The following is a 25,619-nucleotide window of genomic DNA, read 5'->3' on the forward strand; positions in this document are numbered from 1 at the left end:
CGTTTGGCAATATAGTGTACTTATTGTCCAAAACACCATGACAATAATTGACCAGGCTCAGCACACGGCACGCACTCTGCTTTGTTTGTGCTGGTTTGTACTTGTGTCAAGCTGTGCTTCACAGCTAAGTGTGCGCTCTGGGGATGTGCACTCACAGTGGCATGATCATGATTTGAAACAACCAGAATTTTCACTCATTTCTATTTGAAAATTATGTGCAAACTCTAGTGGGTGTTTTAAAGTAACTCAATGAGTGAAGTACCCGATTCAGTCTCTTATTAAAATGAAATTTAGAGTTTTTATTCGGACCACCTCTAAAAATTTCTCACCCACCATCCTTGCCATTTCTAGTCCAAGTTGTCACATGAAGTAATACTCTTTGAACAAAATTATTTATTTCATTCTGATTCATGCTTGATTACTAGTCTTCCACACCTGTGCTTGGACGCTTTTGTCAGTCTGATTCACTGCTAATTAATCACACCAAATCCGTCCTGTACACAAACCAGCTGCATCACTCACTGACAAAGCGACAATGAGGTCAAAACATCCACCATCTGGTTTCTCTCAGGAAATATTAGAGCACTCTCACACAGGCTTACGTAGGTGATGACAAACAAGTGTCAAAGAATGCAGCCTATATCCCCTCGACAGTTAGGCATTTTTTGAGAGTTGTCAACATTTGCTTCCGATGGGGATTTCCCACAATTCCCGAAATGACTAACAATAATTGAGCGAAATTTGCAGGACTTATTTAGTTAAAAAAAATCTTCAATGTAAACTGAGCTATTAATGCTAGTTTATTAAAATATTCAAAAGCCAAATACCCAGGATCCATGTGAAATTGAATATTTATTTATATTGAAAATAAATGCCCAAACCAAACGATTAAAAAAAGAATCACTTTCATAATTGTATTTGTGGACACCATAAACATGCTTAAAAAGATGTAGATGCCTTCTACATGGAGCTAACAAAATCAAGTCTGGTGCAAGACATATATACATATATATATATACATATATATACATATATATATATATATACATATATATATACATATATATACATATATATATATATATATATATATATATATATATATATATACACATACATATATATATATATATATATATATATATACATACATATATATATACATACATATATATATATATATATATATATATATATATATATATATATATATATATATATATATATATATATATAGAGGCCAACTCCAAGCCCATAGCACAAGTCACCATCAAGTGCGGGATCTACCAAGGAGATGCTCTGTCCCCACTGCTGTTCTGCATAGGCCTGAACCCCCTCAGTGAGATCATTAACAAGACTGGCTACGGATACAGACTACGGAACGGAGCAGTTGTCAGCCACCTCCTGTACATGGATGACATCAAGCTGTATGCCAAGAGTGAACGAGACATCGATTCACTGATCCACACTACCAGGCTATACAGCAATGACATTGGAATGTCGTTCGGACTGGAGAAGTGTAGCCGGATGGTAACAAAGAGAGGGAAGGTAGTCAGAACTGAGGGGATTGAACTACCAGAAGGCAACATTGCAGACATAGAGGACAGTTACAAGTACTTGGGGATCCCGCAGGCAAATGGGAACCATGAAGAGGCCGCTAGAAAAGCTGCAACCACCAAGTACCTGCAGAGGGTCAGGCAAGTCCTGAGGAGTCAGCTGAATGGTAAGAACAAGATCCGGGCCATCAACACGTACGCCCTGCCCGTGATCAGGTACCCTGCTGGGGTAATAGGCTGGCCAAAGGAGGAGATAGAAGCCACTGACATAAAGACAAGAAAGCTCCTTACCATGCATGGAGGGTTTCACCCCAAGTCCAGCACCCTGAGGCTGTACGCTAAGCGGAAGGAAGGGGGCCGGGGACTGGTGAGTGTCAGCACCACAGTCCAGGATGAGACAACGAACATCCAAGAATACATTGGGAAGATGGCCCCAACTGACCGAGTGCTCAGTGAATACCTCAGGCAGCAGAAACCCAAGAAAGAGGAGGGAGACGAGGAACCATCATGGAAGGACAGGCCCCTGCACGGTATGTACCACCGGCAGATAGAGGAGGTGGCTGATATCCAGAAATCCTACCAGTGGCTGGACAAAGCTGGACTGAAAGACAGCACAGAGGCACTAATCATGGCAGCACAAGAACAAGCTCTGAGCACAAGATCCATAGAGGCTGGGGTCTATCACACCAGGCAAGACCCCAGGTGCAGGCTGTGTAAAGATGCCCCAGAGACAATCCAGCACATAACAGCAGGGTGCAAGATGCTAGCAGGCAAGGCATACATGGAACGCCATAACCAAGTGGCCGGCATAGTGTACAGGAACATCTGTGCCGAGTATAACCTGGAAGTCCCGAGGTCAAAATGGGAGATGCCCCCAAGGGTGGTGGAGAATGACCGAGCTAAGATCCTGTGGGACTTCCAGATACAGACGGACAAAATGGTGGTGGCTAACCAACCGGACATAGTGGTGGTAGACAAACAGAAGAAGACGGCCGTAGTGATCGATGTAGCGGTTCCGAATGACAGCAATATCAGGAAGAAGGAACACGAGAAGCTGGAGAAATACCAAGGGCTCAGAGAAGAGCTCGAGAGGATGTGGAGGGTGAAGGTAACGGTGGTCCCCGTGGTAATCGGAGCACTAGGTGCGGTGACTCCCAAGCTAGGCGAGTGGCTCCAGCAGATCCCGGGAACAACATCGGAGATCTCTGTCCAGAAGAGCGCAGTCCTGGGAACAGCTAAGATACTGCGCAGGACCCTCAAGCTCCCAGGCCTCTGGTAGAGGACCCGAGCTTGAAGGATAAACCGCCCGCAGGGGCGTGCTGGGTGTTTATATATATATATATATATATATATATATATAAATAGATATATTTTTATTCCATTCAGCCTAAGACATCAAGGACATTGTCTCACAAATCCTGTTTTAAGTTCACATTTTCAAAGTAAGAGTTATGTGTGAGATAAATGTATTGTTTGGCATCTTTAAGTAGCACAAGAGTTTTTAGCTCATGGTATTTAACATTCAGTGTTTCTATTAACAATAAGTTAGCTCTGTTTTTTCCAGGAAGAAGATGACCCAGAACTCCCTTGTGCTTCAGATTCAGATTTGCAGCAGGGAGCGCTCTTAGCCACACTCCTGCTAACATGCATATGCATACTGTATGCATATTGATATGCAGCAGTGGGACTGGTGATTCAAAATGTTTCAAAATATAGCTAGATAAATAGATCTACTCTGTACTTTCTTAGGTCAAGGTAAATGCAATAGTAAAATTATGTCTTTAAAAAAAAAAACACCCTTTGTGGAATGATGCATGACTGCATGCTGATGTCTGAAGTCTATTAACATCCAGGTTTGGTAATTTGAATGAACTGGCCCTTTAAACAGCCTAGAGGGATACATTACTGTGTATTTGAAAGGAAACTTACCTTCTGTGAAGCTTGAAATCCCAGACTCTAATATTAATAACCAAAATGATTTATTAGTTATCGAGCTAGCTGTTATTATGTTTTCTTATAAGACAGTCGTTGTGGGAGAAATGACTTCAGTGTAAAAGTGTGGCTCTTTTGGCAGCTTAACTGATATGGTGAGATGATCCTGTCTATGTCATTACTAAATGACTGTGGCCCTGTATTATGTCCCAGTAAAGCCCCATAGCTACCATGGCTGGGAACCAGATCCATTCTGTCTTTCAGTGCTGCTATAACTAGCTAACTGACGCTTCATTGTTAGCACTGGCTAACCTATAGTGACTATTTATGAAAATAACGAAATAAAGAAATTTAGACTCATTTCTAGCTTTCTAAATAAAATAACATTTTTTTATATTTAAAAGTAGTTTGCAAGTCTCAAACAGTATAACGCATTGATGTAGCCCAAGGATTAGAAAAGAGCCTTAAATCTTCATACAGGCTGAGGGCCACCAGATGGCGATATCTGTGACTGGAAAAAGACTTCTGGTCCAGTGATTATAAAAATTTTTTGCTTTGACTTGAGCTTTGTAAACACTTTCCTATTGACTTCATTGGGTCAATCAACTTGAAATGGTCAAGTCAATGATCAAGATTTCAGAGGCCCACCCTTGTCACATCTGTTTTTGACAACAGCAAAATGCTAAATTCGAGGTTCCACAACCGGACTTCAGAACCCAGTGGAGGACATCATCACAGCTAAAGCCTTCTTTTATATCATCTATTGTTTATTAAACTTCTACAATGCAGTGGAAAAAATTTGATTGAATAGATCAATGTATCAGCTGCCATGAAAAACAAAAATAAAACTGGATTCTTTCCAAAAAGACAGAATATTTATTTTATCAATAAAACTGAAATTTGCCAATTATCCTTTTTTGGTAATTTACTATTTAAAAGTATGTTTTGATACTGGTTATCAAAATACCATATACGTTATTATCTGCAATGATGAGAAATACATTTCATGTTAGAGCGATGACCGCAGGATGTGCACCAATAGTTTGTTTAGCAGTTTGGACTGCCCTAAGTGTATGACTAAAGTGCATAAAGAGTCTGTAAAAATACAGAATATTTTAACTGCTTTGACATGAAAGAATTTTCAGTATTTTTACTATTTTTAGATTAATTTTTGCATATTTTAATCTCACCCTTAATTATGACTTTAACCATTTACTGAAACTTCACGGCTGTAAGAAACTATAAGAAAAAACGAATAATGTACTGGCAGAAAATGGCCAGTACAGTTTTAAAAAAAGTAATAAATACTTAAAGAGTGCCATGAGATTTTGTTTATGGTCTGTATAACACCAGAACGGATTTAGTTTATGTGATTATTTTGAATCACACTAGGAATCCTTGAAAGGCAAGCTCCCAATGCATTCTGTGCTATACTCCTGGCAGTGAAGTATACATGAATCACTGTCTTGGGGTGTAAACTAAAACTGCCAGCCTTGACTGAAAAGTTTAGCATTTGGCTTATAAACAAGCTCCAGTGGGTGTAGGGTCATGTTACACATTTCAAGTCTTACCCAAGTCTTTTCCATTAAATAAACAGGTAGGAGTTTAGTATTTTGTTTAAGGCCATGTGGGATTTTGCAGTTAGAAAACAATGAAAAAGCAGCTGCAAAAACAATACATTGTGGGGGAAAAAAGGCCTCCACTACCAGGTGTACATTTACTGATTTTTCTACACATACACTTTGTCATCAAGGGAGATTTCCACGGCTTTCAGAAGAAACAGCAGAAACTACAAAAAGTATGAGATCACTATTTCAGGAATACACTTGGTAAATTTCACACCTTTTCTTGTAACATCTGTGTGTAGCGCACACCATCCTCCTGTAAAAGGTGTGATTTGTCCTTTCACTTTGCCTTCAGCAGTATTGATTCCCCCCCCCAACAAGAATGGATCTACTGTAGTGATGCAGTTGACTGTTTTTTTTTTAGTTCTCGTGTATTTCTGAAGGCTGGACATCAGGTTGTTGTCTCTAATATTTATCACTCAATAACTTTCACTCTCCTTTATCTTCTGGCCCATTTTCCAATAGCAGAGAGAAAAAGACACCCTTTTTCTTTCAAACTCATTTCCGCATTTTTCAAAAGCATGACAACAAAATCTACACATTTGCAAAACATTCCTTTATTATAAATAAATCTCCTTTTTGTATAAAAACTGGCATGCTTCAACCATGGCATTTTACAGGTTCACAACCCAAGGCTACAACCCGGATAGCCAAGACAGGAGGAAACACACTCATCTCATTATGCAAGGGCGATCCATCAGACAACGGTGAGACAAGAATGAAAAAATCGTCACGACCACAAAAATACCTACAAGTAGAGAATAACAACAAACATGTTTGAGTCTCATAGATTTTCTCTTACATTTCTCTTTTTAAATATTTTTTAAAATGTAATTTGTTAAATCTCTTTTTTAGCCCCACCTTTTGCCCTTTTGATATAATTTCTACACATTTTTTTGAGTTTTTTTATGACTTTTTTCTCTTTTAAAATTTTTTATTTTTGTTTTTATATGTTTTAATAGTTACTCTTTCCACCACAGTCTCCTATGGTACCACTTTTTTTCATGTTGTTTCTTTTTTTTTTCTTTTTTAAAACAGGTAAGTTCATGGTAGGACCAATGAGCTGTGAACAGCAGGAAAGCAGGCACACTGACTGGCTGTTTATGTGGTCCCACCTCTGTGATTTGATGGGGAACAATACAAAATGTCTCATGCTTGAATTCCATTGGGCGCTCTGTCTGTTTTCCACTTTTTCAGCCAATCAGCTGAGTCACAGCTCTTCCTTCCCCTTGGCCCTGCCCCCACAACACGTCCCCCTCCTATTCAATCCCCCCCCTCTTCTCCATCGTCATCTTCTTCTTCTATGGTCCCTTCACATGGCGTGATTACTGTAGCTGACATATGTCATCTTAGTTGATGAAGCTGTGTAAAGAGTTAAATAAAATAAGATGAAAGAGCGTGCGTCATGGGAACAGAATTGCCAACAAAAAAAAACATGAAGGGAAAATTGGCAAAGAAATGTAACAAGCAACAGAATAAAAGTAAAGTGACAAATATGAGGAATGGAAAAGGGCAGGGAAAAAAAACAAAGAAGAAAGACCAGTTTAGAAAACAGTGTCACATCAACAATCCACTGTAGTTGCTGGGGCTTTTTGTTAAACCATGATGTCTTCTGTCCCCTCAAGCATGCTGCGGTAAATGTCAATATTTTTGCTGCAGAGCAAGCCTCTAACAGCACCACCGTTACACACTGATGGAATCGTTTTGGGTTCTTTTCCGCTCACTTGTTTTCACACTGCCTTAGACTGCCTGGATGATAGTTAAAGTAATAGTAAATAAAAATAAAGCTAAAAATTGAAATAACAATAATAATAATAATAATAATAACTAGAACACTAACGAAAATGGTAAAAACAAGCATCTAGACACGTTTGATAATGCCATCTTTCTGTTCAATCTGCTTCCTGGAACATCAAACTTTTTTCTAAACTTTTTGCAAACAGAAGCATTTAAATAGATGACTAAGCAGTTCAACCATTTGCTAAATGAATGAACTGTGACCTGCTTTCCTCACTGATGCTAATAAAGTGCTGACAGAGGGGCAGGGCAAGGTTTAGCTTCACTGTTCTGGAACCTATTATCCACGTGCACACAGAACTCACAAACTGCACACAAACAACTGTTAATAATTCCTTAGTATGCTCACGGGATTTCCTGCAAACGCACACACACACGTGCAAACCAAGAGTAACTGATACGTGCGCACTGCAGGAACCTGGAACAAAACCACCTCGATATAAACACTAAGCTTCTCGTGCACACGCACATAAATCCTCCCTCATTTCATTTTATCTGCAAATTGTTAACACCGGGACACAAAACAGTCTCTAAGTGAATTTAACAGTGCTTCGACTACAACATGGTGAGTACAGCAGGCATGCAAGAAACACATTTTCAGTAAAAGAAAACAGTATCTAAGGTTAATGTACACGTGGAGGAAGATTTTATTTGTTTGATTTTTACAGTGTTACTCCATCACAGCGTGCAATTAACAAAATATAAATGGATCATCCACAAGCTGGGTGGTTGGTAAATTATTTGGTTGTTTCTAAATGAGCTCACATAAATGGCTGCCAGGCTGCTTCATAAACACATTATGCTATACTTGATGTTTTTCAATTACGGCTAACTCTATACTGATTCAAACCAGAAAATTAGCCTGAAAATGATGTGTGTTTTTGAAATCACGTTACTAAATATTACTTTGTTGTTTTCTATTAATTTCTTCTCTGCTATTTGCTCATATTCTAGATTTCTTGACCAATCTACATGTATTTGACCTTGGTGATGCATTTTTTTTCAATACAAGTGTGTTGTTTACTAAAAAACTGATGTACGACTAAAAATTTATTTTTTATTTTAATTATATAAAGCTTGTCTCTTTTAAGTTTATATGTGTAATTATAAAATTTTGGTGTTCTCTTACTCACTGTTGGTCTCCATGCTCTCACACAGTTCAGTCTTAACTTCTCCATTTGGCCGGTCTCCTCCCTTCTGAGTCAGTTTTCCCGACATGGTGGCTGCTGTCACGATCGCCTGCGTAGTCATTTATTCATAATGAGAATTTTATTAATTATAAATGAGGAAAATGGTCTTAGTATACCTACGTTCTTCTTTCTCCCTTTGTAATTTCATAAAAATATTTTCTGCTTAACGTCAGCCAAAATCAAAATATATGGATTTGGAAAGCATTATGAAAACATAAGAGTAAAAGTCACGTCACCTTGAAGCTCCGTTTTCGTTTGGGTACGTTCTGCTCGGGGTGGAAGAGGATGATGTAAACCTTGGGCATGTAGAGCATCCCCAGAGAAACAGATGCAGACAGGCTCAGAGAGATGGTCAGGGTAGTAGTTTGTATATACATCTGCAATGAGAACGAGAGAAAGAGTCATTTATTACATTTTGAGTTGTCAGAAATAGTCTGTTTAATCATCCAGTGTCAGAATACATTTAATCAAAGGAAGACAAGGAAGTCAGTTGGGAAGTGGTGGGGGTAAGGAAGTAGAGGGTGGCCTAACAAGGGTGATATGAGCAGAAAATTTGTCAAGTGACAGCTACGACGACACACAGGCTAGTATATAAAACAATAACATGAATGATGGCACCAATGAAGTTGCTTAATTGCCCGTGTGCTGCAGAGCTCGTCTCCTTGTCTAGAAGTCGAAAGTGATTCTCAATGTTTTTGTCAGAAAACACTAGAGAAGTGGGTTTATGGCATCAGTTAAGAAGATGGTGAGGAAAATTACACAAAATTGACATTCAGACAAGTTTTCCTGAGAGTTTTGATAAAATTTTGTCTGATATCAGATACAACTGTGAACTTGCTTTACTCTGTTCCCATCCTCGGTTTTGCAAGTGGATAACATCCACCTGAAACAGATATTGCTTGGGTCAACACTGGCCTAGCCACATTCTCATTTTATAAGAGTTTTTGAAGATTAGAGCAATGTCGAAATGATTGGTGAATCTCTAACTCTTTCACAGCGCTGGATTCTTTTTTTCCAGTCAAGAAACTGTTCTTCATCGTGCAATGCCAATTACAGTATATATATCAAAAAATCTGCAGATAGCAGGATGAAGTTTGGCCTGTATGGCATTCTATAGGAGTAGAACAGAAAACTTTAGATTTCAGAGACTGAGTTGTTGGCAAACTAGAGTTCCCATCCAAAAATAAAATCTGTGCATTTCTATATTTATTCAGTTGTGAGTGTGCTGAATTACCATGTAGACAGACAGGCATCCAGAAACTGTCCTAGGTGGCAGGTACTAGTGGACTGAAGGACAGATATGATGACATGTGCTTTAGGTAGAGAGTCACCTACCAAATTTCAGTGTTCTATTAGAAAACAGCGATTCTGCTAAGTAAGCTAAGGTGCAATTATGATGAAACAGGAGGGGAGTTCAGGCAGAGACATTAACACACTGAAACATTCCGCAGTGGACTAAGCACCAGTTCTTAGTGGATCCTTAGGGAGTTTCATAGTGTAGTTTGGAGGAGGACAGATGTAATGACAGGCTTCACCCACGGCTCTGACACAGCTGACAACATCTCAAGACAAAGGCCTTATCAGGCAAGCAGTGTAGTGGAAGGACTGGTGAAGGTAGAGCGCAGTAAAAATGCAACAAGGAAAAGTAGGAGACTCGTGGAGACAGAAGGGACATAGGGAGGCAAAAACATGACAAAAAACTGATGTTTAAGAATGTGGCAAGAAAGAAGATGAGAAGCGTGTGCATCACAGACACGATGATCAAATGAGAAGGACAGAGTGACCAGTGAGACCACAGCAGTCACCGCTGTCAAGAAGAGGACCGAATCAGGCAGTAACTACAGCCTGACAAGAAGCAGAAAAACAACAAAAAAAGTAAAGCTGCACAGTGTGGTAAACACCATGCTACTACTGCAGAAAAAAAGTGTTTGATCCAAAGCAGCTCATTTCATTTCACTGTGAGAACAAAAACACCTTTCATGCCATACATTTGCAACACACAATCATAATATGAATAATAAACAGAAAGCCTGACTTACACTCAATAATAAGAAGTCATTCTTTTAATATCACACTGCTGGAAAGAAAGCAACCAAGCCAACATAGAAGTACTTAAAAAAACATATTGAATGCATCCATGAAAAATGTCCTGAAAATGTATAACAAGAAGCAGGTATAGAGTTTAATTCAGTTTCACTGTTGGCAATAAAAGCCTCTAAAACATGCAACTGTCAATTGGTCAAAAACAACTGGAACTGGAAATGCACACTACAAAAAATTAAGGCTAAGCTAAGGCTGTTCTCTTAGTCAGAAAGGCCCCAGCTTGTCTTAGCGTACCCTTACTAGATCATTTTGTGCTTACAAAAAGTAAGGACAGTAAAGTCTGGAGTAACACCGTCTTTAATAAGGAGCATCTCATGTCCTATTTCAGTTGATATGAGCTCTGGGTTGTGACTGAAAGAATGAGATCACAGATACAAGCAATGGAAGTGAGCTTCCACTACTCCTTCAAAAGAAGCCAGTCAAGGTGGTTCAGAGATCAGACAAGGACGCCTCCTGGATACCTCCTAGGTGACAGGTTTTAGGCATGTCCTACAGGGAGGAGGCCCTGGGGCAGACCCAGGACACACTGGAGAGATTATGCCTCTCGGTGTGCTTGGAAACTTCTCTGTGTCTTCCTGGACAAGCTGGAGGAGATTGCTGGGGAGAGGGAGGTTTGGGTATCTCTGATTACATTGCTACCCCGGACCAAGATAAGTGGCATAAAATGGACTGATGGTGTTTCTTGTCTAAACAAAAAACCTGAACAGATCTCTTGACTCTGATATAAAAATAAATCATTGCTTGAAGGGGTTTAAGTATTAAACAGCAGCACAAATCTAATTAAATACTTTAGGTGATAAGTCTCAACGCTGGCTTCTTAGATTAACAGCTGACTTTAAAATAGTCGATGACCTGGTGAAAGAAGCTCACAGAGACGCAATAGTATTATATTTATGAATGTTTTCGTAGGCCCCTGATTAACACCAAACCCCTATGAGTTTGCCCTCAAACATGTATTTGAAGACATTTAAAAGTATCCTTATACTTATCTGCAGCACCATGCTTTTATCCATGCACCCTGGTTGAGTAGCTTTGCATAATTCATAATTCAAAATTGTCCTTTTTTATATTATACTGGGCCTTGGTGCAACTCCTCAGTTCCTCCTCCGTCTAAAATGAGCCATTGTGTCTCAGAGCCTAGAATAGAAAACCTGACTAGACAGTGAACCTGAGCATTTAAAGAGGGATTGCACAGATAACTTGTGCATACTTTGATCTCATTTGAAACTTAACATGAGCATCCACTAATAGAACAGTATTATACTGCATGTAAAAGGAAGTAAGGAATATCATAATGGAGACCCTTTAATCGTAATGGCCCAAACTTAAATTAGTCTACAAAAATATACAACAGAGGAACAGACATGCCTGCCCGAGGGTTTGAATTAATTGCAGTGACAGTAGCTAAAGCATAAGGGGACTGCATGGTCAATAAACTGGATGCAAGCGGATGCGTGCAAAAGCACAAACATGACCTACACGTGTAAACTAAGAAATAAACTCACATGAACAGAATGTAATATTAACATCACATGGGAGTTATTATTCTTCTGGGTGACCTTCCTTAAAAAAAATAGACCCTGCCTGCAGCTTCATTATAGCCTCTGATTGCAGTTATTACCCCACAGCTGCACGCAAACACTCGCACACAGCAGAGCGTGTGCAATCAGGACCAAACTTCACAGTCGTGTGAGACACATCGTCACTTAAACAAAAGAAACCTGATCATGAAAGAAATTTGCAAGAGGGGAATTTGTAGATTCATTTACACGTTGCCATATTGTTTCTTTTTCAAATCTCCTGCCAACAAATTGTCTTTAATTGAATTGCACTGATACAGGGAACACAGTAATTCGCTATATCTGAGAAGAACAGATGGAGAAGGAAAAAACATATTTTCACTAGGAGAAAGGAATAACTCGAGAAAAAGAAATGGCTGAAAGAGCGAATGACGAAAAAGGAAAAGCCAGAGTAACTGCGAGAGGAAAAAGATTTATTCCCTTAAGCGGTGAACTTGCTCTTACCGAAACAGCAGCAAGTCTGCTGATAGCCACTTCCATTACATCTAGCCTTTGGTCCAAAGTTGTGACCTCCTGCTGTTATTTACACAAAGACTGAAACACATACACAAACACAAACTGAGGGCTGAAATCGTCATCCTCCACCTTGTTGTTCACACTTGATGCAGGCTGAAATGCGTGCCACGGAAGAGCGCGCTATTAACTCAAAAGACCCACTCAAAAAATAAAGCAATGACCTATGGCTGGCTGTATTCAGCGTGCTCCTTTAAGGTTTAAAACATTTATAGATGTGTAATGAGATTCAGGATGTGGAACAGACAGATAGAGCAGATGTGTTTAACGCCTTGGCAGACAAACTGGAGTAAGGAAGGTCACGAAAGAAAGAGAAACAATTGAAAGTTTGGATTCATGGTGCCCTTTTAATGTTTTTTTTCCAGTTTATTTTTCACTGTCTACAAGTAATATGGACCCACGCAGACTTTGAAGTGCTGGGTTGATTTCACAGGAGCCTTTTTTATGGAAACCTCATGACTCATATTTACTTCATTATTTCCTCTAAAGGAAACTGCTCATCTAAGAATGATCGTCTTCTGCAGAGCTTGTTACTTTTCAATTAGTGCTTCAAGGATAGTTCCACTGTTATTCAACCACCAATAGATTTATTACATTTCTGAAGAACACTTTTCATTTCAACTATACATGAAAAAGGCTCCCAATAGGCCATAAATAGCTAAACTGTATTAGAAACATGAATCTAGACGGAGACAGTTCGATTGTCTCATAGTTATCGGGCGCAGAAGTTCAACTCCTCATCATCACTGTGCAACCTTGAATCTACACTCAGTCGCTGATACTGAATATCTGTGTAACAATGTAATTCCTGGCCAATTGTGACAGTCTGGCAGCTTAAAAGTTCAATGACACGTCAGTTGGTGCAAAGACGGCGACTTTCTTTTCGCAGCAAACCCATATGATAGCTGAAGCATGACAGTTCATCTAAAAGGCTATTCTGAGTTCACTCGGCTGCACTGTGAGTGACACTGAAATGGAATGTACTTATCAAGAATACATTCTAAGTAAATTAAGCAAATTAGACCCATCTCCTTCAGGCTCATTGCTTTACACAAAAGACCATGTACATATTAAGTTTATCATGTTATATGAATTGAAAATGACATTGTAATTGGTGTATTTCAAAGTCCATATAGGGTGTCAAACATATGGCTTGAGGACCAGAATTGGCCCAGGAAAGACTCCAATCTGCCCCGTCTGCAAAAGTAAGTACATCCCTGATGTAGAGTAATGCTGTTGGCAGTAATTTTGGGTGAAGCAGCAAAATGCAGGTAAAATTTTTGGTGATTTATGGTGAAAGCTGTTCCACCCACAGGCTACACCTTTATTCTTTCATGCCATGCTTTCATTTACTGCCCATTCTACATGATCAGTGCTTCTCTCTCGTCCCACCGCAGAATAACTGTAAGTGCACATGCTTATTACAAGTAAACATGTTTGCCACAGCGCAACTGATAGTAGAACAGACAACAGTGCACCTGCCATATGCGTTGTCCCAGTTCAACTGTTAAAAAGCAGATGATTGGCTCTTTAGGGAGAGAGGCAACACAGCGGCACTCTTTGGCATTGCAGGATTCATCCATAAATTTCGATTCGGGATCCTTTAGGTGTCATTCCTCTTGCATTATGTCATCTCTGGGTTTTTATCTGCACCTTTTGTTTACTCTTCATCCCTTCACCAATACCGCTCAGCTTTCAGAGGATTTCTATAGAAAAAAGAAGCCAATCAAAGAGAGGTAGTGATGTCGTTTAATCACTGCTGTAATGTAGTTTAATCAATCGATGCGAGTGGTGACGGAAAGAATGAGATTGCAGATTTAAGTGGTGGAAATGAGCTTCCTCCGAGGGGGTGTCTAGGCTCGCCCTTAGAGACAAGATGAGCAGCTCAGTCTTTCAGGAGCAAGCTCAGAGAAGAGACTCTGCTCCCTCTGGTCCCTTGCATCAAAAGGAGACAGTTGAGGTGGTTCAGGAATGTGTCAACGATGCCTCCTGGAGGTGTTTCAAGACTTGTGTCTCTCCGATGGTTTAGGAAAGCCTCAGCATCCCCCTGAAAGAGCTCTAGGTGGTAGTTGGGGAAAATGAGGTCTAGGCAGTTTTGTTTATTACCGCTTCCGCCCTCTGACCCCTACACATAAAAGCAACAGAAAAGACGGATTTGACATATGTAGGGGTTTTAAGAAACACAAAAATCCCAGCTTATGAGGCTTGGTGAACCATGACATGAAAGCTTCTGAGTCATTACATGGCATCTGTGATTATCGCAACTCCTTTCATACTCCAAAACAAGAAAAGGGTAGTGAAATCAAAGAGTCCTGGCAAGCGACTTATCTAAAGAGAGGGAGGGAGAGGGAATGAAAGAGAAGGAATTTGTATGAATATGAAAGACATTGTGGGAAAGTGAACGAGAGAATAAAGAAAATGCGAAAAACAAACAACAAAGGAAAGTTTTGGGTGAAATTGGTGGAATTGGAGGAGTAACGAAGAGTGATGAAGGAAAAACAGCAACAAAGAAGCAAGAACCAGTGAGTGAACTGAAGAACAAAGTCTTGTATCTCTCATTGCCATGGGCATGTGGTTTGTGATGCAATAGCATTTTCTTTTGGGACGTTTACATTGAGGTTGCACATCTTAAAGCAAACAGTGTCACAAACTTTGCTTCGTATTACTATTTTAATTTTACAGTGATTATGTTTTTTCTTAGTTTTTTTTCTTTTACACTGATCACTTGCCTGTTTTGGCTTGTTGGTATTGTTTTGTACAATGTGTATTCAATTCAGCTTTAATTCACCCTACAATATTAGAGGGAAGACTGAAACAATCAGACGACCCCTGTATAAGCAAGCACTTGGTGACAGTGGAAAGGAAAAACTCCCTTTTAACAGAAAGAAACCTCCTCCAGAATCAGGATCAGATCGGCAGCCAACTGCCATTACTGATTTGGGGTGAGGGGATAGAGAAGAGAAGGGCCTATGAACATACTGGAAGTGAAGACGGGAGTGGTGGAGAAATGCTCAGTGCATTATGGGAAGCCCTGCAGCATCCTGAACCTATAGCAACATAACTTCATGGTCACCTGGTCCAGCCCTAACTTGAAACTTTATCAAAAAATAAAGATAAGTCAAATTTCAAAAGTAGCTGATGGTGCTGCCTCGCATTCCACTTTTTATTCTACTTTTACAAACTACAGGAATCACAAGTGAGACTTCAGTCTGAGAGCAAAGTGGTCTGTTGGTGTAATATGGTTCTATTAGATCTTGAAGATATGATGGGGCTGATCATTCAAGCCTTTTTATGCATTTAAAACATAATCAGATGTGTTTTAAATGCATGCACTGTTGTTTAAAACCATAAAACTGAGAAGAAATCTGTGCAAACTTTAAGATGAATATCAAAATCTATTTTTAGGCATATCAAAATTTAACAGGAAAAAGCTTGTCTGGAGCTTTAGGAAAACATATTTTTATTGAACTATCACCTGCCATCATTTGGACGCTGCTGTACTAAATTACTGGGCATTTACTTAAAGCTGAACTCATGTTCAACTTTGTGCTGTCACAGACTCACTAAGATCTTTAGCCAAAAATCAGTCCATTCTCTCCATGGAGTGATGTCTCCCAGCTCTCATTTGAAATAAATGACCACAGGCTACTTTGTTTCTTGTATCGAGTCAGGGAATGGTCAGAGAGAAAGATAGCCAAGAGAGGGGAGAAAAGAAGGGTAGTGAAAGCATTGTTCGAGACATTTTCCATTTCCAAAGACATTTCTGTTTTTTTCTCCATCGTTCCATCAGCCTCTTTGCCATTCCCTCACTCCTGCCCATACAATCTCTAATGATTGGCCGGCACTCTTCACTGCACTCCAAACTCCCTCGTATCTCTCTGTGGAATATTTTCCTCTGTCCTCACTACTTCTTTTTCTATCCTTCATTATATCTGTCTCTGTTGCTCTCTTCTGCTTCATCTTTCTGCCTTTTCAACCTTCTTATGTTTTACAGAACGTCGCCCTGTCATCTCCTTTTCTCCACATATCATCTCTGCATGACTTAAAAAGCTACCGCCTGTGCATGTTGATAGGGAGTTAAAACGTCCTTGACGGGTACCTGTCCTATATAAATATTTTGGCGAGCAGAATGACTTTTTCAAATTGCTTAAAGGTCCTGAACTAACTTCACAATCCCATTTAGAGTCATAACTTCCTCGGTATGTGTGTCTGGGTTCCGCTGTGTGCTTAATTGACCCCGCCTGTTTCTCTCAACTCACGCCATGGGACCACTCATCATTTTAATCACCTAAGCCACAGGAGGGTGAAGAGATTTAATTCTTATTTATATATTTAAAGTAATGTGAGGAGTCAGTATAGAATGATTTTTCCTATTGGGCAAATGTTAAAAATATAAAACACAGTATATATAAAATGAAAATTTTTTTTTTTTAAATATTGATGTTTTTCTTTTATTTTTAAATATTCTGAATATTCAGAATTTTAACTATGTTCTCCCAGATTTATGGACTATAGTTTGGCTCACTAATATTAGATTACATTTCTTTTATGTATTGCAACAACATGAGAAGCTGCAAAAATTGACTATGCCGTCATCAGCCAGGTGGGCAAAGCCTTAACTATACTACAATGAATATAACCAATCTGGGTTTCGTCTTCTCTAAAGTCAGCTACAAAAATATGTCTTTTCATTCAAGAGTTCTGCCTTCTGCCCTGCACACATGCAAAACACGGAGGAAAACAAAACACCTTTTTTCCAGTGCCTCAACGTACTACAACAACATGGCCTGTGAAGGTTTTTTAAGATTTCTTAATAGGACAGCGTTACCATTGAGGAAGTACTTCGATAAGCAGGGATGCACCCCCTTCCTATCCCAGTTTCAATTCACAGCATACATCCTTCACAAAGACTCAGAACAATGTCTGTAAGCATCAACAATCATCATCATCAAGCATCAACGATCATCATGCATCATCAACTTGCTAAAGTTAAAGTTCAGCAAGTTGTGTTGGTTGTGTCTGCTGAAGTTTAAACAGAGCATTAGAATGAGGAAAAAGGTGACGTAACGTTGAATGTGGCATGGATGTTGGTGCCAGACAAATTTATCTGAATATTTCAGAAACTGCAAATCTATTGGCATTTACATACAAAATCATCCCTAGGGTTTACAGCGTATTGGCCTGAAAAAGAGAAAATATCCAGTATGTATCAGTTCTCTGACCAAAAATGCCTTGCTGATGTTTGAGGTCAAGAAGAAGGGACAACAACTCAAATAACCACTTATTTCAGCCATCGTATGCTAAAGAGCTTATCTGAGCACAAAAAGCCCCACTGACCCTTCAAGCAGATGCGATACAGCAGCCAAAAACCACAACAATTTGCACAGGCTGACCAAAATTGGACAACAGAAGTCTGGAAAAATGTTGCCTGATACGAAGGCTCAGAATTATGAGTAAACCACATGACAGCATGACTCCATCCTGCATTATATATATATGAAGTTTAAACTGGTGGTCGTGGGGTAAAGGTGCAGAGGATATTTTCTTGGCATACATTGAGCTCCTCAGTATCAACCGAGAAACTTTCAATTGCCACAGCCTACATGGGTCACACAAAGCAGCGACACAGGACATTTCACAATCATATTTTAACTTTGTGTCAGAGCAGCATAATTGGGCCCGAGCTCAGTCGGTCCCTGTTGTCCACCAAGTGCCTCATTACATTCTACAAACAGCACTTAGAAACTTTCTTTCTCCATCTAATCCATACGGGTGTGGAGTCTGTGTGTGTCATAGAGGACATAGAGTATTTTGTGAAATAATGTTACAGCTATATTTGGAGTTTTGCAAGTCAAGAAGAGCTACACATCTTGCAAAGTTCAGCCAGTAGCCCCGAGTCAAACAAATTCCGAGCTATATGTAAAAAAATGTATTGTAATGCATACTGTGAGGTTGGCCTTGTTGTCGATAATATGCTTTCCTTTTTCTCTCTCGCTTTCTCATAACTGACATAACTGTGTCCCACTGTGCACAGCTCCAACCAATTAAAATGCCCAGCATGGACTGATGTGGAGTATCATCAGGCAGCAGACTGCTGTCCAGGCTGTGAAAAAAATAACGTGTTACACCTTGAGGAGGAGGATTAGGAGTAACTGTGTCTGTGCTCCACTACCATGAATGTTAAATATTCTTATTCCACTGGCTGATGTTTTGCACTCTTAACAGAAATCGGGCTGGAATTTATATGGAGTACACTGCAGCTGTGAACTACACATGCACAGCCCCAATCCTCTTTTGTAATTTTAGAGGAATTAATAAAAGAAGAAGGTAATAAAGTCCCTTTCATTTGGGGAGTTTATTTAAAGGAAAACATAAAAGGCTTTCATATTGTTTCTTTGGTCCCTTTAATTAAAGTTTTTATTTACAGAGTAACAGCTCTGAAGAGCAACTGGAGCTAATGAAATGTTGTTTGATAGTTTTCCTGGTGTTTTCACTTTCTTATTGTGTCCATGTTGTCATTCCGGCAATTGCTAATTCGGAGAACCAGAACCAGACCAGCTCTTTAGTGATAAAAATGAGCAGTAAGCAAATAAAAGTGCTCTCCTGATTAGAGACACGTGAAGAATCTTTAGAGTTCATGAGTGTTTTTGTAGTTTGTGTGCATCACAACAGCAAACACAAACCTGTTGTTCTCCTGTAGTGTTGGTATGACTTAAAATGCACAGATATTGCAATGACAAGCTTGTTTATTTGACCAAATATAGAAGCAGAGGTGCTAGCCGGTATTTTCTGAATCACAAACTAGTAAAAGCCTGTCTTTTTTGTTCCATCGGCTTAAAATATGCAAAAAAGTTAATGAAGGAAAATTTTGCTCATCATTAAATTACAGAATTGGAATAAAAACTCAAACTCTATGCCACTACCCAACAACTCTTTTGTTGACCGAGGATTTTCATTCCAGTGACAGACCTGAATGGTTCCTGCCACGATTTGGGCTAAGCGAGCTCCAAAAATTCCCAAGCCAAGTATCTCCCATCTACTGCCAGCAACCGGGTGCCAGTTTACTGCATCTGCACAGCAACAGCTTGAAAGGCAACAAACTGAATTTCTGTTGGGATCAGCAGGAGCTGCACCATAGCACTAATTAAATCGGTGCTACATTTATCTATTTCTAGATGGCGTTTTTTCCATTTTGCCCAAAATTACCATCCTTGTGCTTAATTAAAGCAGCACGACTCATTTGAAATACCATTCAATAAACATACCTTATATGCACTGTCTTGAAAAGTTAACAGTCATCCAAACAAAAACAAAAAGTGACTTTTAACACAATAGAGTGCCAGGTCTGAAGACTTTATTTAGTTCTTAGTTTTTACTTTGTCATTGTGTTTGTTTCTCCACAGTGAGGCATGTGTGATGATGAAGGAATGACAGTTACAGTGGAGGTGGAAGATAGAAAAGTGAATAAACAACAGCATTAGTCAGAGATGTAATGGTGACGGATGTTGCTGTGGACCTTAAAAGAGAATTTTGATGAAAAGTTTGGATTTATAATGTTCTTTGCCTGCCTCTACTGCTCCCCTGGGGAGAGCCTGCGTGCATCACACTGAGTGTGCGTGAATTCCAGCGTGCACGTGTGAGTGTTCTTAAACGACCATGTTTGTGAACGCAAAAGACGCATGTGCAAGTGTGTAAGTGTCTGTGTGCGGGCGTGTGTGTGTGTGTGTGTGTGTGTACGTGCACGCGTGTGTGACTGCGAGCATCACTGTGTGAGGCGGCCCCCCTTGGGCATCTCCCCCCATCCTTCAACATCTCACTGTTTGATGTCGGGATCTGACACTTGCTGTCTGTCTCTCCCCATTCTCAGTCAAACGACCAAATCCCACCAGAACCCTGGAAAAGATTGCAAAACCCATTCCTTCAAAAATAAATGAAAGATTTTACTGTTTGTTGGGGGTTTTTTTCGCACACACAGCCTGCTCAGGTTAATCACCCCAAGGATTGGGATTGGTAAAGTCTGTCAGGATGAAGATGGTGATGTCTAAATCCAAAAAAAAAAAGGAAAAAGAAAAAAGGAAAACATTGTTCAGATGTGATCTGTTCTCTGTACGTGTTCCGTTGATCCCGCATTGCGACTGCGGGAGTTACAAGCTTGTGATGTATTTTCTGGTATATTACCTCACCCATTTTTTTACTTAGCCTCAAACCAAGAAAGTTTTAAATTCAAAATGTACACTTTTAAAGGTGCAGGCATAAGGTGTTTGTCAATCAAAGAATGCATCACCTGCCTTTGCTCTGATCCCATTAACAAAACACGGAACCTACTTGCATTGTAAATTGACCATTTATGCAGTTACTGATGTAGTATTTTATTTAATTTTTGTATTTTATTAAGAAATCGAGTCGATGGAAGTGGATATGTTTGAGTAGCTGGGGTCAACAAGCAGAAAAAAGGGCGGAAGAGAGGTGAAGAAGAGTTTGAGAGCAGGGTGGAGTGGGTGGAGACGATTATCTGGGGTGATTTGTGGCAGGAGGATAGCAGCAAAAGTGAAAGGGAAGGTTTAAAAGGTGGTAGTGAGACTTGCTATGATATATGGTTTGGACATGATAGCACTGAAAGAAAGACTGGAGGTGGCACAGCTGAAAATGGTAAAATTTTCAGTGGGAGTTCCCAGGATGGTCAAGATCAGACATGGGTATAACACAGGGACAGGTCAGTTTGGGAATATTGTAGAAAGGATGCTGAATATGGAGCTGGAAGGCAGGAAAAGGAGCTTGGAAAGAAAAGACTTGTTTAAGTTGCTTTAAGAAGCCTCTCATCAGAGAAGCTTCTTCAGTTCTAAGCATCAAATGGTGGAGAGTCCCAGATTTAAACCCAGTGGGAGTTTCCCCCAAAGAGGGACAAAGGACCCCCTGATAATCCTCTACCTAATCACATGAGCCGAGGTGTGAAAATGGGTGTGGGTCACAATCAGCCAGGGTTTCGGGTGAGCTCATTGTGAAACCTGGCCCCACCCTATCATGCGATTTCCTGAGGTCAGATGGCCCAGGATGTGAGTGGGCGTTAAGGCATCTGGGAATGGATCTCAAAACTGGATTATAGATGGCAGACAGTTGGTGTCGACAGATGGTTTGAAAGAGGAGTGCAAGAAGCCATTTATGTCCACTGTGAGCGACCATCTTTGAACAGAGGTGGTGGTTTACGACACCAACTGAAGAAGCTTCTCGGATGAGAGGTGAAATGTCTTCAAGCAACTTAAACAAGTCCAGACACTTTTCTTTCCAAGCTCCTTAGACTGCGACGACCTGGATGACTAAGAACCTTCACAGACAAGGCAGGAAAAGAGAAACCACAAAGAGGATTTGCAGACTTAGTGAAGGAGGACATGCAGAGGGTTGGTGTGACAGTGGAGGATGATGGGGATAGGGTGAAATGGATGAGACGCTGTGGCGACGCCTAAAGAGAGGAGTCAAAAAAAAGAAGAAAGAAGGCAAATTTCAGAAGCAAGAAAAAAGCCAAACACAACCTTTTTACTATTATCTTTAAAATAGGATCCATGCTGAATTTCACTTAGACGCCAATAAAATAGCACCACAAAAATGTATTTCTGCTTTTTTGGGTGAAAAAAAAAATCCATTTCACTTCAGATTTTTCTTCTTGTTGTCTGATAGTGCTACTGCTGTACAGAAAGAAAGTAAAGTGCATGCCACAACTCTGCGTACTGTATTGTGGTAAATGCAAACCATTTTCAAGGATGAAGGTCTGGAAAACTGATATAAGTGAATCAGCTTCTGGCCAATCAGAGCAGGGATATCAATTAAATGCAACCCAATAAATGCTGAAATGTGATGCCGTCGGTGGTTGAGAGAGATCCGTGTCACAGAGAGAGATGCTGGTGATGCTTAGATGGTCATGAGTGCATGAGCACAGCTTTGGTTATCTGTCTGGTTCCACAGTGATTCAGAAACGTTATTTTGTTTCCCACATCCCTCTTTATCCCACTCTCAGCCTCTTTGTATCTCTGTTTCAGTTTTATAGTTTCTCCTCTTTGATGTACATTATAATCTCTCTCTTTCTCCGTCTTTCTCTCTCTCTCTGATGTTGGCTTGTAACTTTCCTCCATCTTAATGTTTGATGGCTGTGTCAGTCCCACCTCTTTTGAGTCTCTTTATCTTTTATAATGTCTCTCTCTCGCTCTGCTCTCCCACACTCTCTGATTCACTGCCTCTCTGCAGCATTCTGCCTTGTATTTTCACTCCTTCCACTTGACATTTGTGATCTTTTCTACACCCCTGCCTCCACTTGCTTCCAATCTCTTTTTCAGAACTGTTGCCACCCTCTCAGCCCACTCTCTCCCCTCTTGCTCCGTCTCTCACATCCTCTTCTGATTACTATAGATTGATTACTGAAGGTTACTCCTAGTAAAGATCTGGGCGGCTGCTGGTGCACCACCGGGATCACAGTTACAGCCATAAATCTATCTTTTGACGTTGAGCTGCGACACTGTGTGTGTCTCAGCGTGTGTGTGTGTGGGTGGGTGCGGTAAAGGACAGAGATGGATTTATAATGCAAAGAGATTGATAGTCTGCGCTTTACACTCCTGAAAATCAAACATAATCACCAAGAAAAGAACAAAAATGAGGAATGTTACTGCAATATTTCACTTCCAGTGTTGGGTATTTTTAGGTCAGGACTCCTTCTTTTCTCCTGGGTTAGACAGCAGAGTGCTTATGTACTTATGTGTGTTTTCAAAAAGTGAGATGAAAAATTTATGATTAAAAAGTAGAATGATGAGGTGAAGGGGAGGCCGCGAGAGACAAAAGGTGCATAGGTGTATACGAAAAGGAGCCACAGTGATTGAACCTGCTGATTCATATTATTCAGTGCATGCAGCTGTGTCCTTCTATTACATCACAGCATGAGTCAGTCTTTTCTTAGCCTGGATTTAGGCTGTATCACATATCTCATTGTTTTACTCTGTAATGTAGCCCAAAGTTTTCATGCCTAGAGAAGAAAGAAAAAAGAAAATCTAATGAATAAAGTCATATTTTAGCAAAGAATTTCTCCTGGGCCCCGCAAAATGGCTTAATTCTATACTTACACATGTAGATATTTTAACTCTTGGCAGCTCCTCCGTTGGTACTAGGATAATTAAATAACATAAAAGTCACTCAAAGATGTCTCTGTGCAAGCAACTGGTGTGCACTTAACGATTCAAAAACAAACCCACTAAAAAATATCCACCTGCTGTGAAAAAGACACACTCACACAAACATACACACACACAAACACACAGCGAGTGGGTTTGTGAGTTGAACTCGTATGGTTGCTTCTTCCTTGGTTGGAGGCAGAAAATAACAAGTTGGCCATATTTAGGACATCTGGAGAACAAGAGAGCCGGCTCACATAGAGGCACAAAGAGACGTACAGATAAAGAGAAACAGACAGAGACAGGAGAAAGCAGAGAAATGAAAGATGGCCTTATGTCGATAGAGTCGGGCAAAGGAATGATGAGGCGCACACTGAGAGAGATAGCTGCAGAGAGGATGTACCATGTGGTTAGGGCTCTACAGCAAGCAGAGTGAGGTAGAGGGAAGCGCACATGCAACGTTCGCACAACACAACCTTTCACATTTCTGCAGGGTGTGGCAGAAGCTGTTTGGAGCCTCCATCCTCTGCATCGATGCATGACCTATTTCATAACAATACTTTTTACCCATCTGTGATGGCTAAGAAGCTCCTTCTTTGATGATTTATCTCTCACATCCTTAGCCTGTATCTCCCAGTCCTCCTGCATCCCTCCATCTCTCATTATAAAACTCCCTTGCAATTTTTACCTCTCCATCTACATGCTTTTCCCCCACCCTTTGACTTCTTCCTCTTCCCCTTTGCCTGCTGTGGCTCTGAATCTCGAATCTATATTTGTCAGTAAAAGAACTACATAAAGCAGTTCTAAGTATACACACAGAGTACCATGAAAATAAAGAGAGTCTAAACTTGCATGTATTCTTTTTTAAATTTTACACAGGCCCCTTACAGTATCACAGGAAACCTCTAAGGTTCTTGTCTTCTGAACATAGATATCCTAAAAAGTGTGTGACGTATGATGCAACATCTTCAAAAAGCAGCAGCGAAATGGCTGCAGACAAGAGGCTGGCTGAACAGCAGAAACAGACAACAGCTGCCTGTAAACACCAGACCAAAAGCTGAACACAGCTTGGTGTGTGTGTGTGGGAAGGAGTAAAGGTCATTAAATGAGAGTCAGAGGATCACCGCAGAAATATCAAGAAGGCCATTTACTTTGAGTGCAAGAGCCAGTCTTGAGCAATAAAACAGAGATTTTAAAATTTGCCTCATAGTTAACACACAGTCCACCGGAGTCTCACAGCACAAATTTTCGGAATAATGCTGATGGACAATCACCTATTTTATCCTCTGTATAAACATTAAAAACGACTACACTGACATCATTTTATTTACTAATGTTGTTCATGGACACCAGCAGTATGGAATGGAAGTGCTATTGGACACCAACAGCAGCGATTCTTTGCAGACTAGTTTTCACTTATAGGGCCATTTTCCATATATATACACATGTATATATATATATGTATATATAAAGCCAATGTGGAAGTGCCTTAAACCTGCATTCTATCTCAAAGCCACCAGATGATGATGGATTGTGGTTATAACTGTCCTGTTACCTGCATTACAGACATCCCAACTATCATACAGAACCAAAGGAAAAAAAATTTAATTGTCTGCTTTGATTTTAAACTAAAGCTCTACATTTCCACCAATGTCTTCGATCCATCTTGTTACCATTTTCTTGGAGAGGAGCATATTAGCACAGAGTCCACCAAACACACTCTGACAAACTTCATATCTCATGACTTACTGTTTTTTGTGATTCTGAGGGAAATCACAAATCTGATCTTGACAGTTCCATCCCTGGATGTGTAAAGAGTGGTAAAAAAACAACAACAACTTGTTATTGCATTTGCTCCTTTGCTAGCAATGGTTCAGAAGTCAATTTCTCTATACATTTAGTTTTTTAATGTTTATTCAAACTCAGTATTCAGTATTTATTTATTCAAGGATTAAACTTTAATAATTATAATTTTATTTATGGTCTTGGAAAAGATCAACATTGCACATCAATCTCTCTTTGTTTTTTAATGCGAGCCGACATCTTTCAGGGCTGGCAAATTCACATGTCTCAAAAACATTGGTTTCAACCAGGGAAGTTGCCACTTATAAGTAGAGATGGACCGATCCGATATTACGTATCGGTATCGGTCCGATACTGACCTACAGTGGCG

The 25,619-nt window shown here is 39.9% G+C and overlaps 1 protein-coding gene across 6 annotated transcripts in view; it reads right to left on the reverse strand.

The window, feature by feature from the left end:
* Window positions 1-5,671: 5,671 nt before the first annotated feature.
* grm8a (glutamate receptor, metabotropic 8a) overlaps window positions 5,672-25,619 on the reverse strand; it is a 323,575-nt gene continuing 303,627 nt past the window's right edge. For 5 of the 6 annotated variants that reach the window (XM_082511551.1, XM_082511552.1, XM_082511555.1 and 2 more), the window contains 3 exons: window positions 8,337-8,477; window positions 8,044-8,149; window positions 5,672-6,475 (listed from right to left, as the gene is read on the reverse strand). In XM_082511551.1, the coding sequence (XP_082367677.1) occupies window positions 6,426-6,475; window positions 8,044-8,149; window positions 8,337-8,477 (297 nt within the window). In that variant the 3' untranslated portion in view covers window positions 5,672-6,425. Of the gene's footprint in view, window positions 6,476-8,039; window positions 8,150-8,336; window positions 8,478-25,619 lie in introns of all 6 variants that reach the window. The other variant, XM_082511554.1, reaches the window with a different exon arrangement.

Source organism: Aulonocara stuartgranti (assembly GCF_965226115.1).
Source record: "Aulonocara stuartgranti genome assembly, chromosome: 17".
Taxonomy (NCBI): domain Eukaryota; kingdom Metazoa; phylum Chordata; class Actinopteri; order Cichliformes; family Cichlidae; genus Aulonocara; species Aulonocara stuartgranti.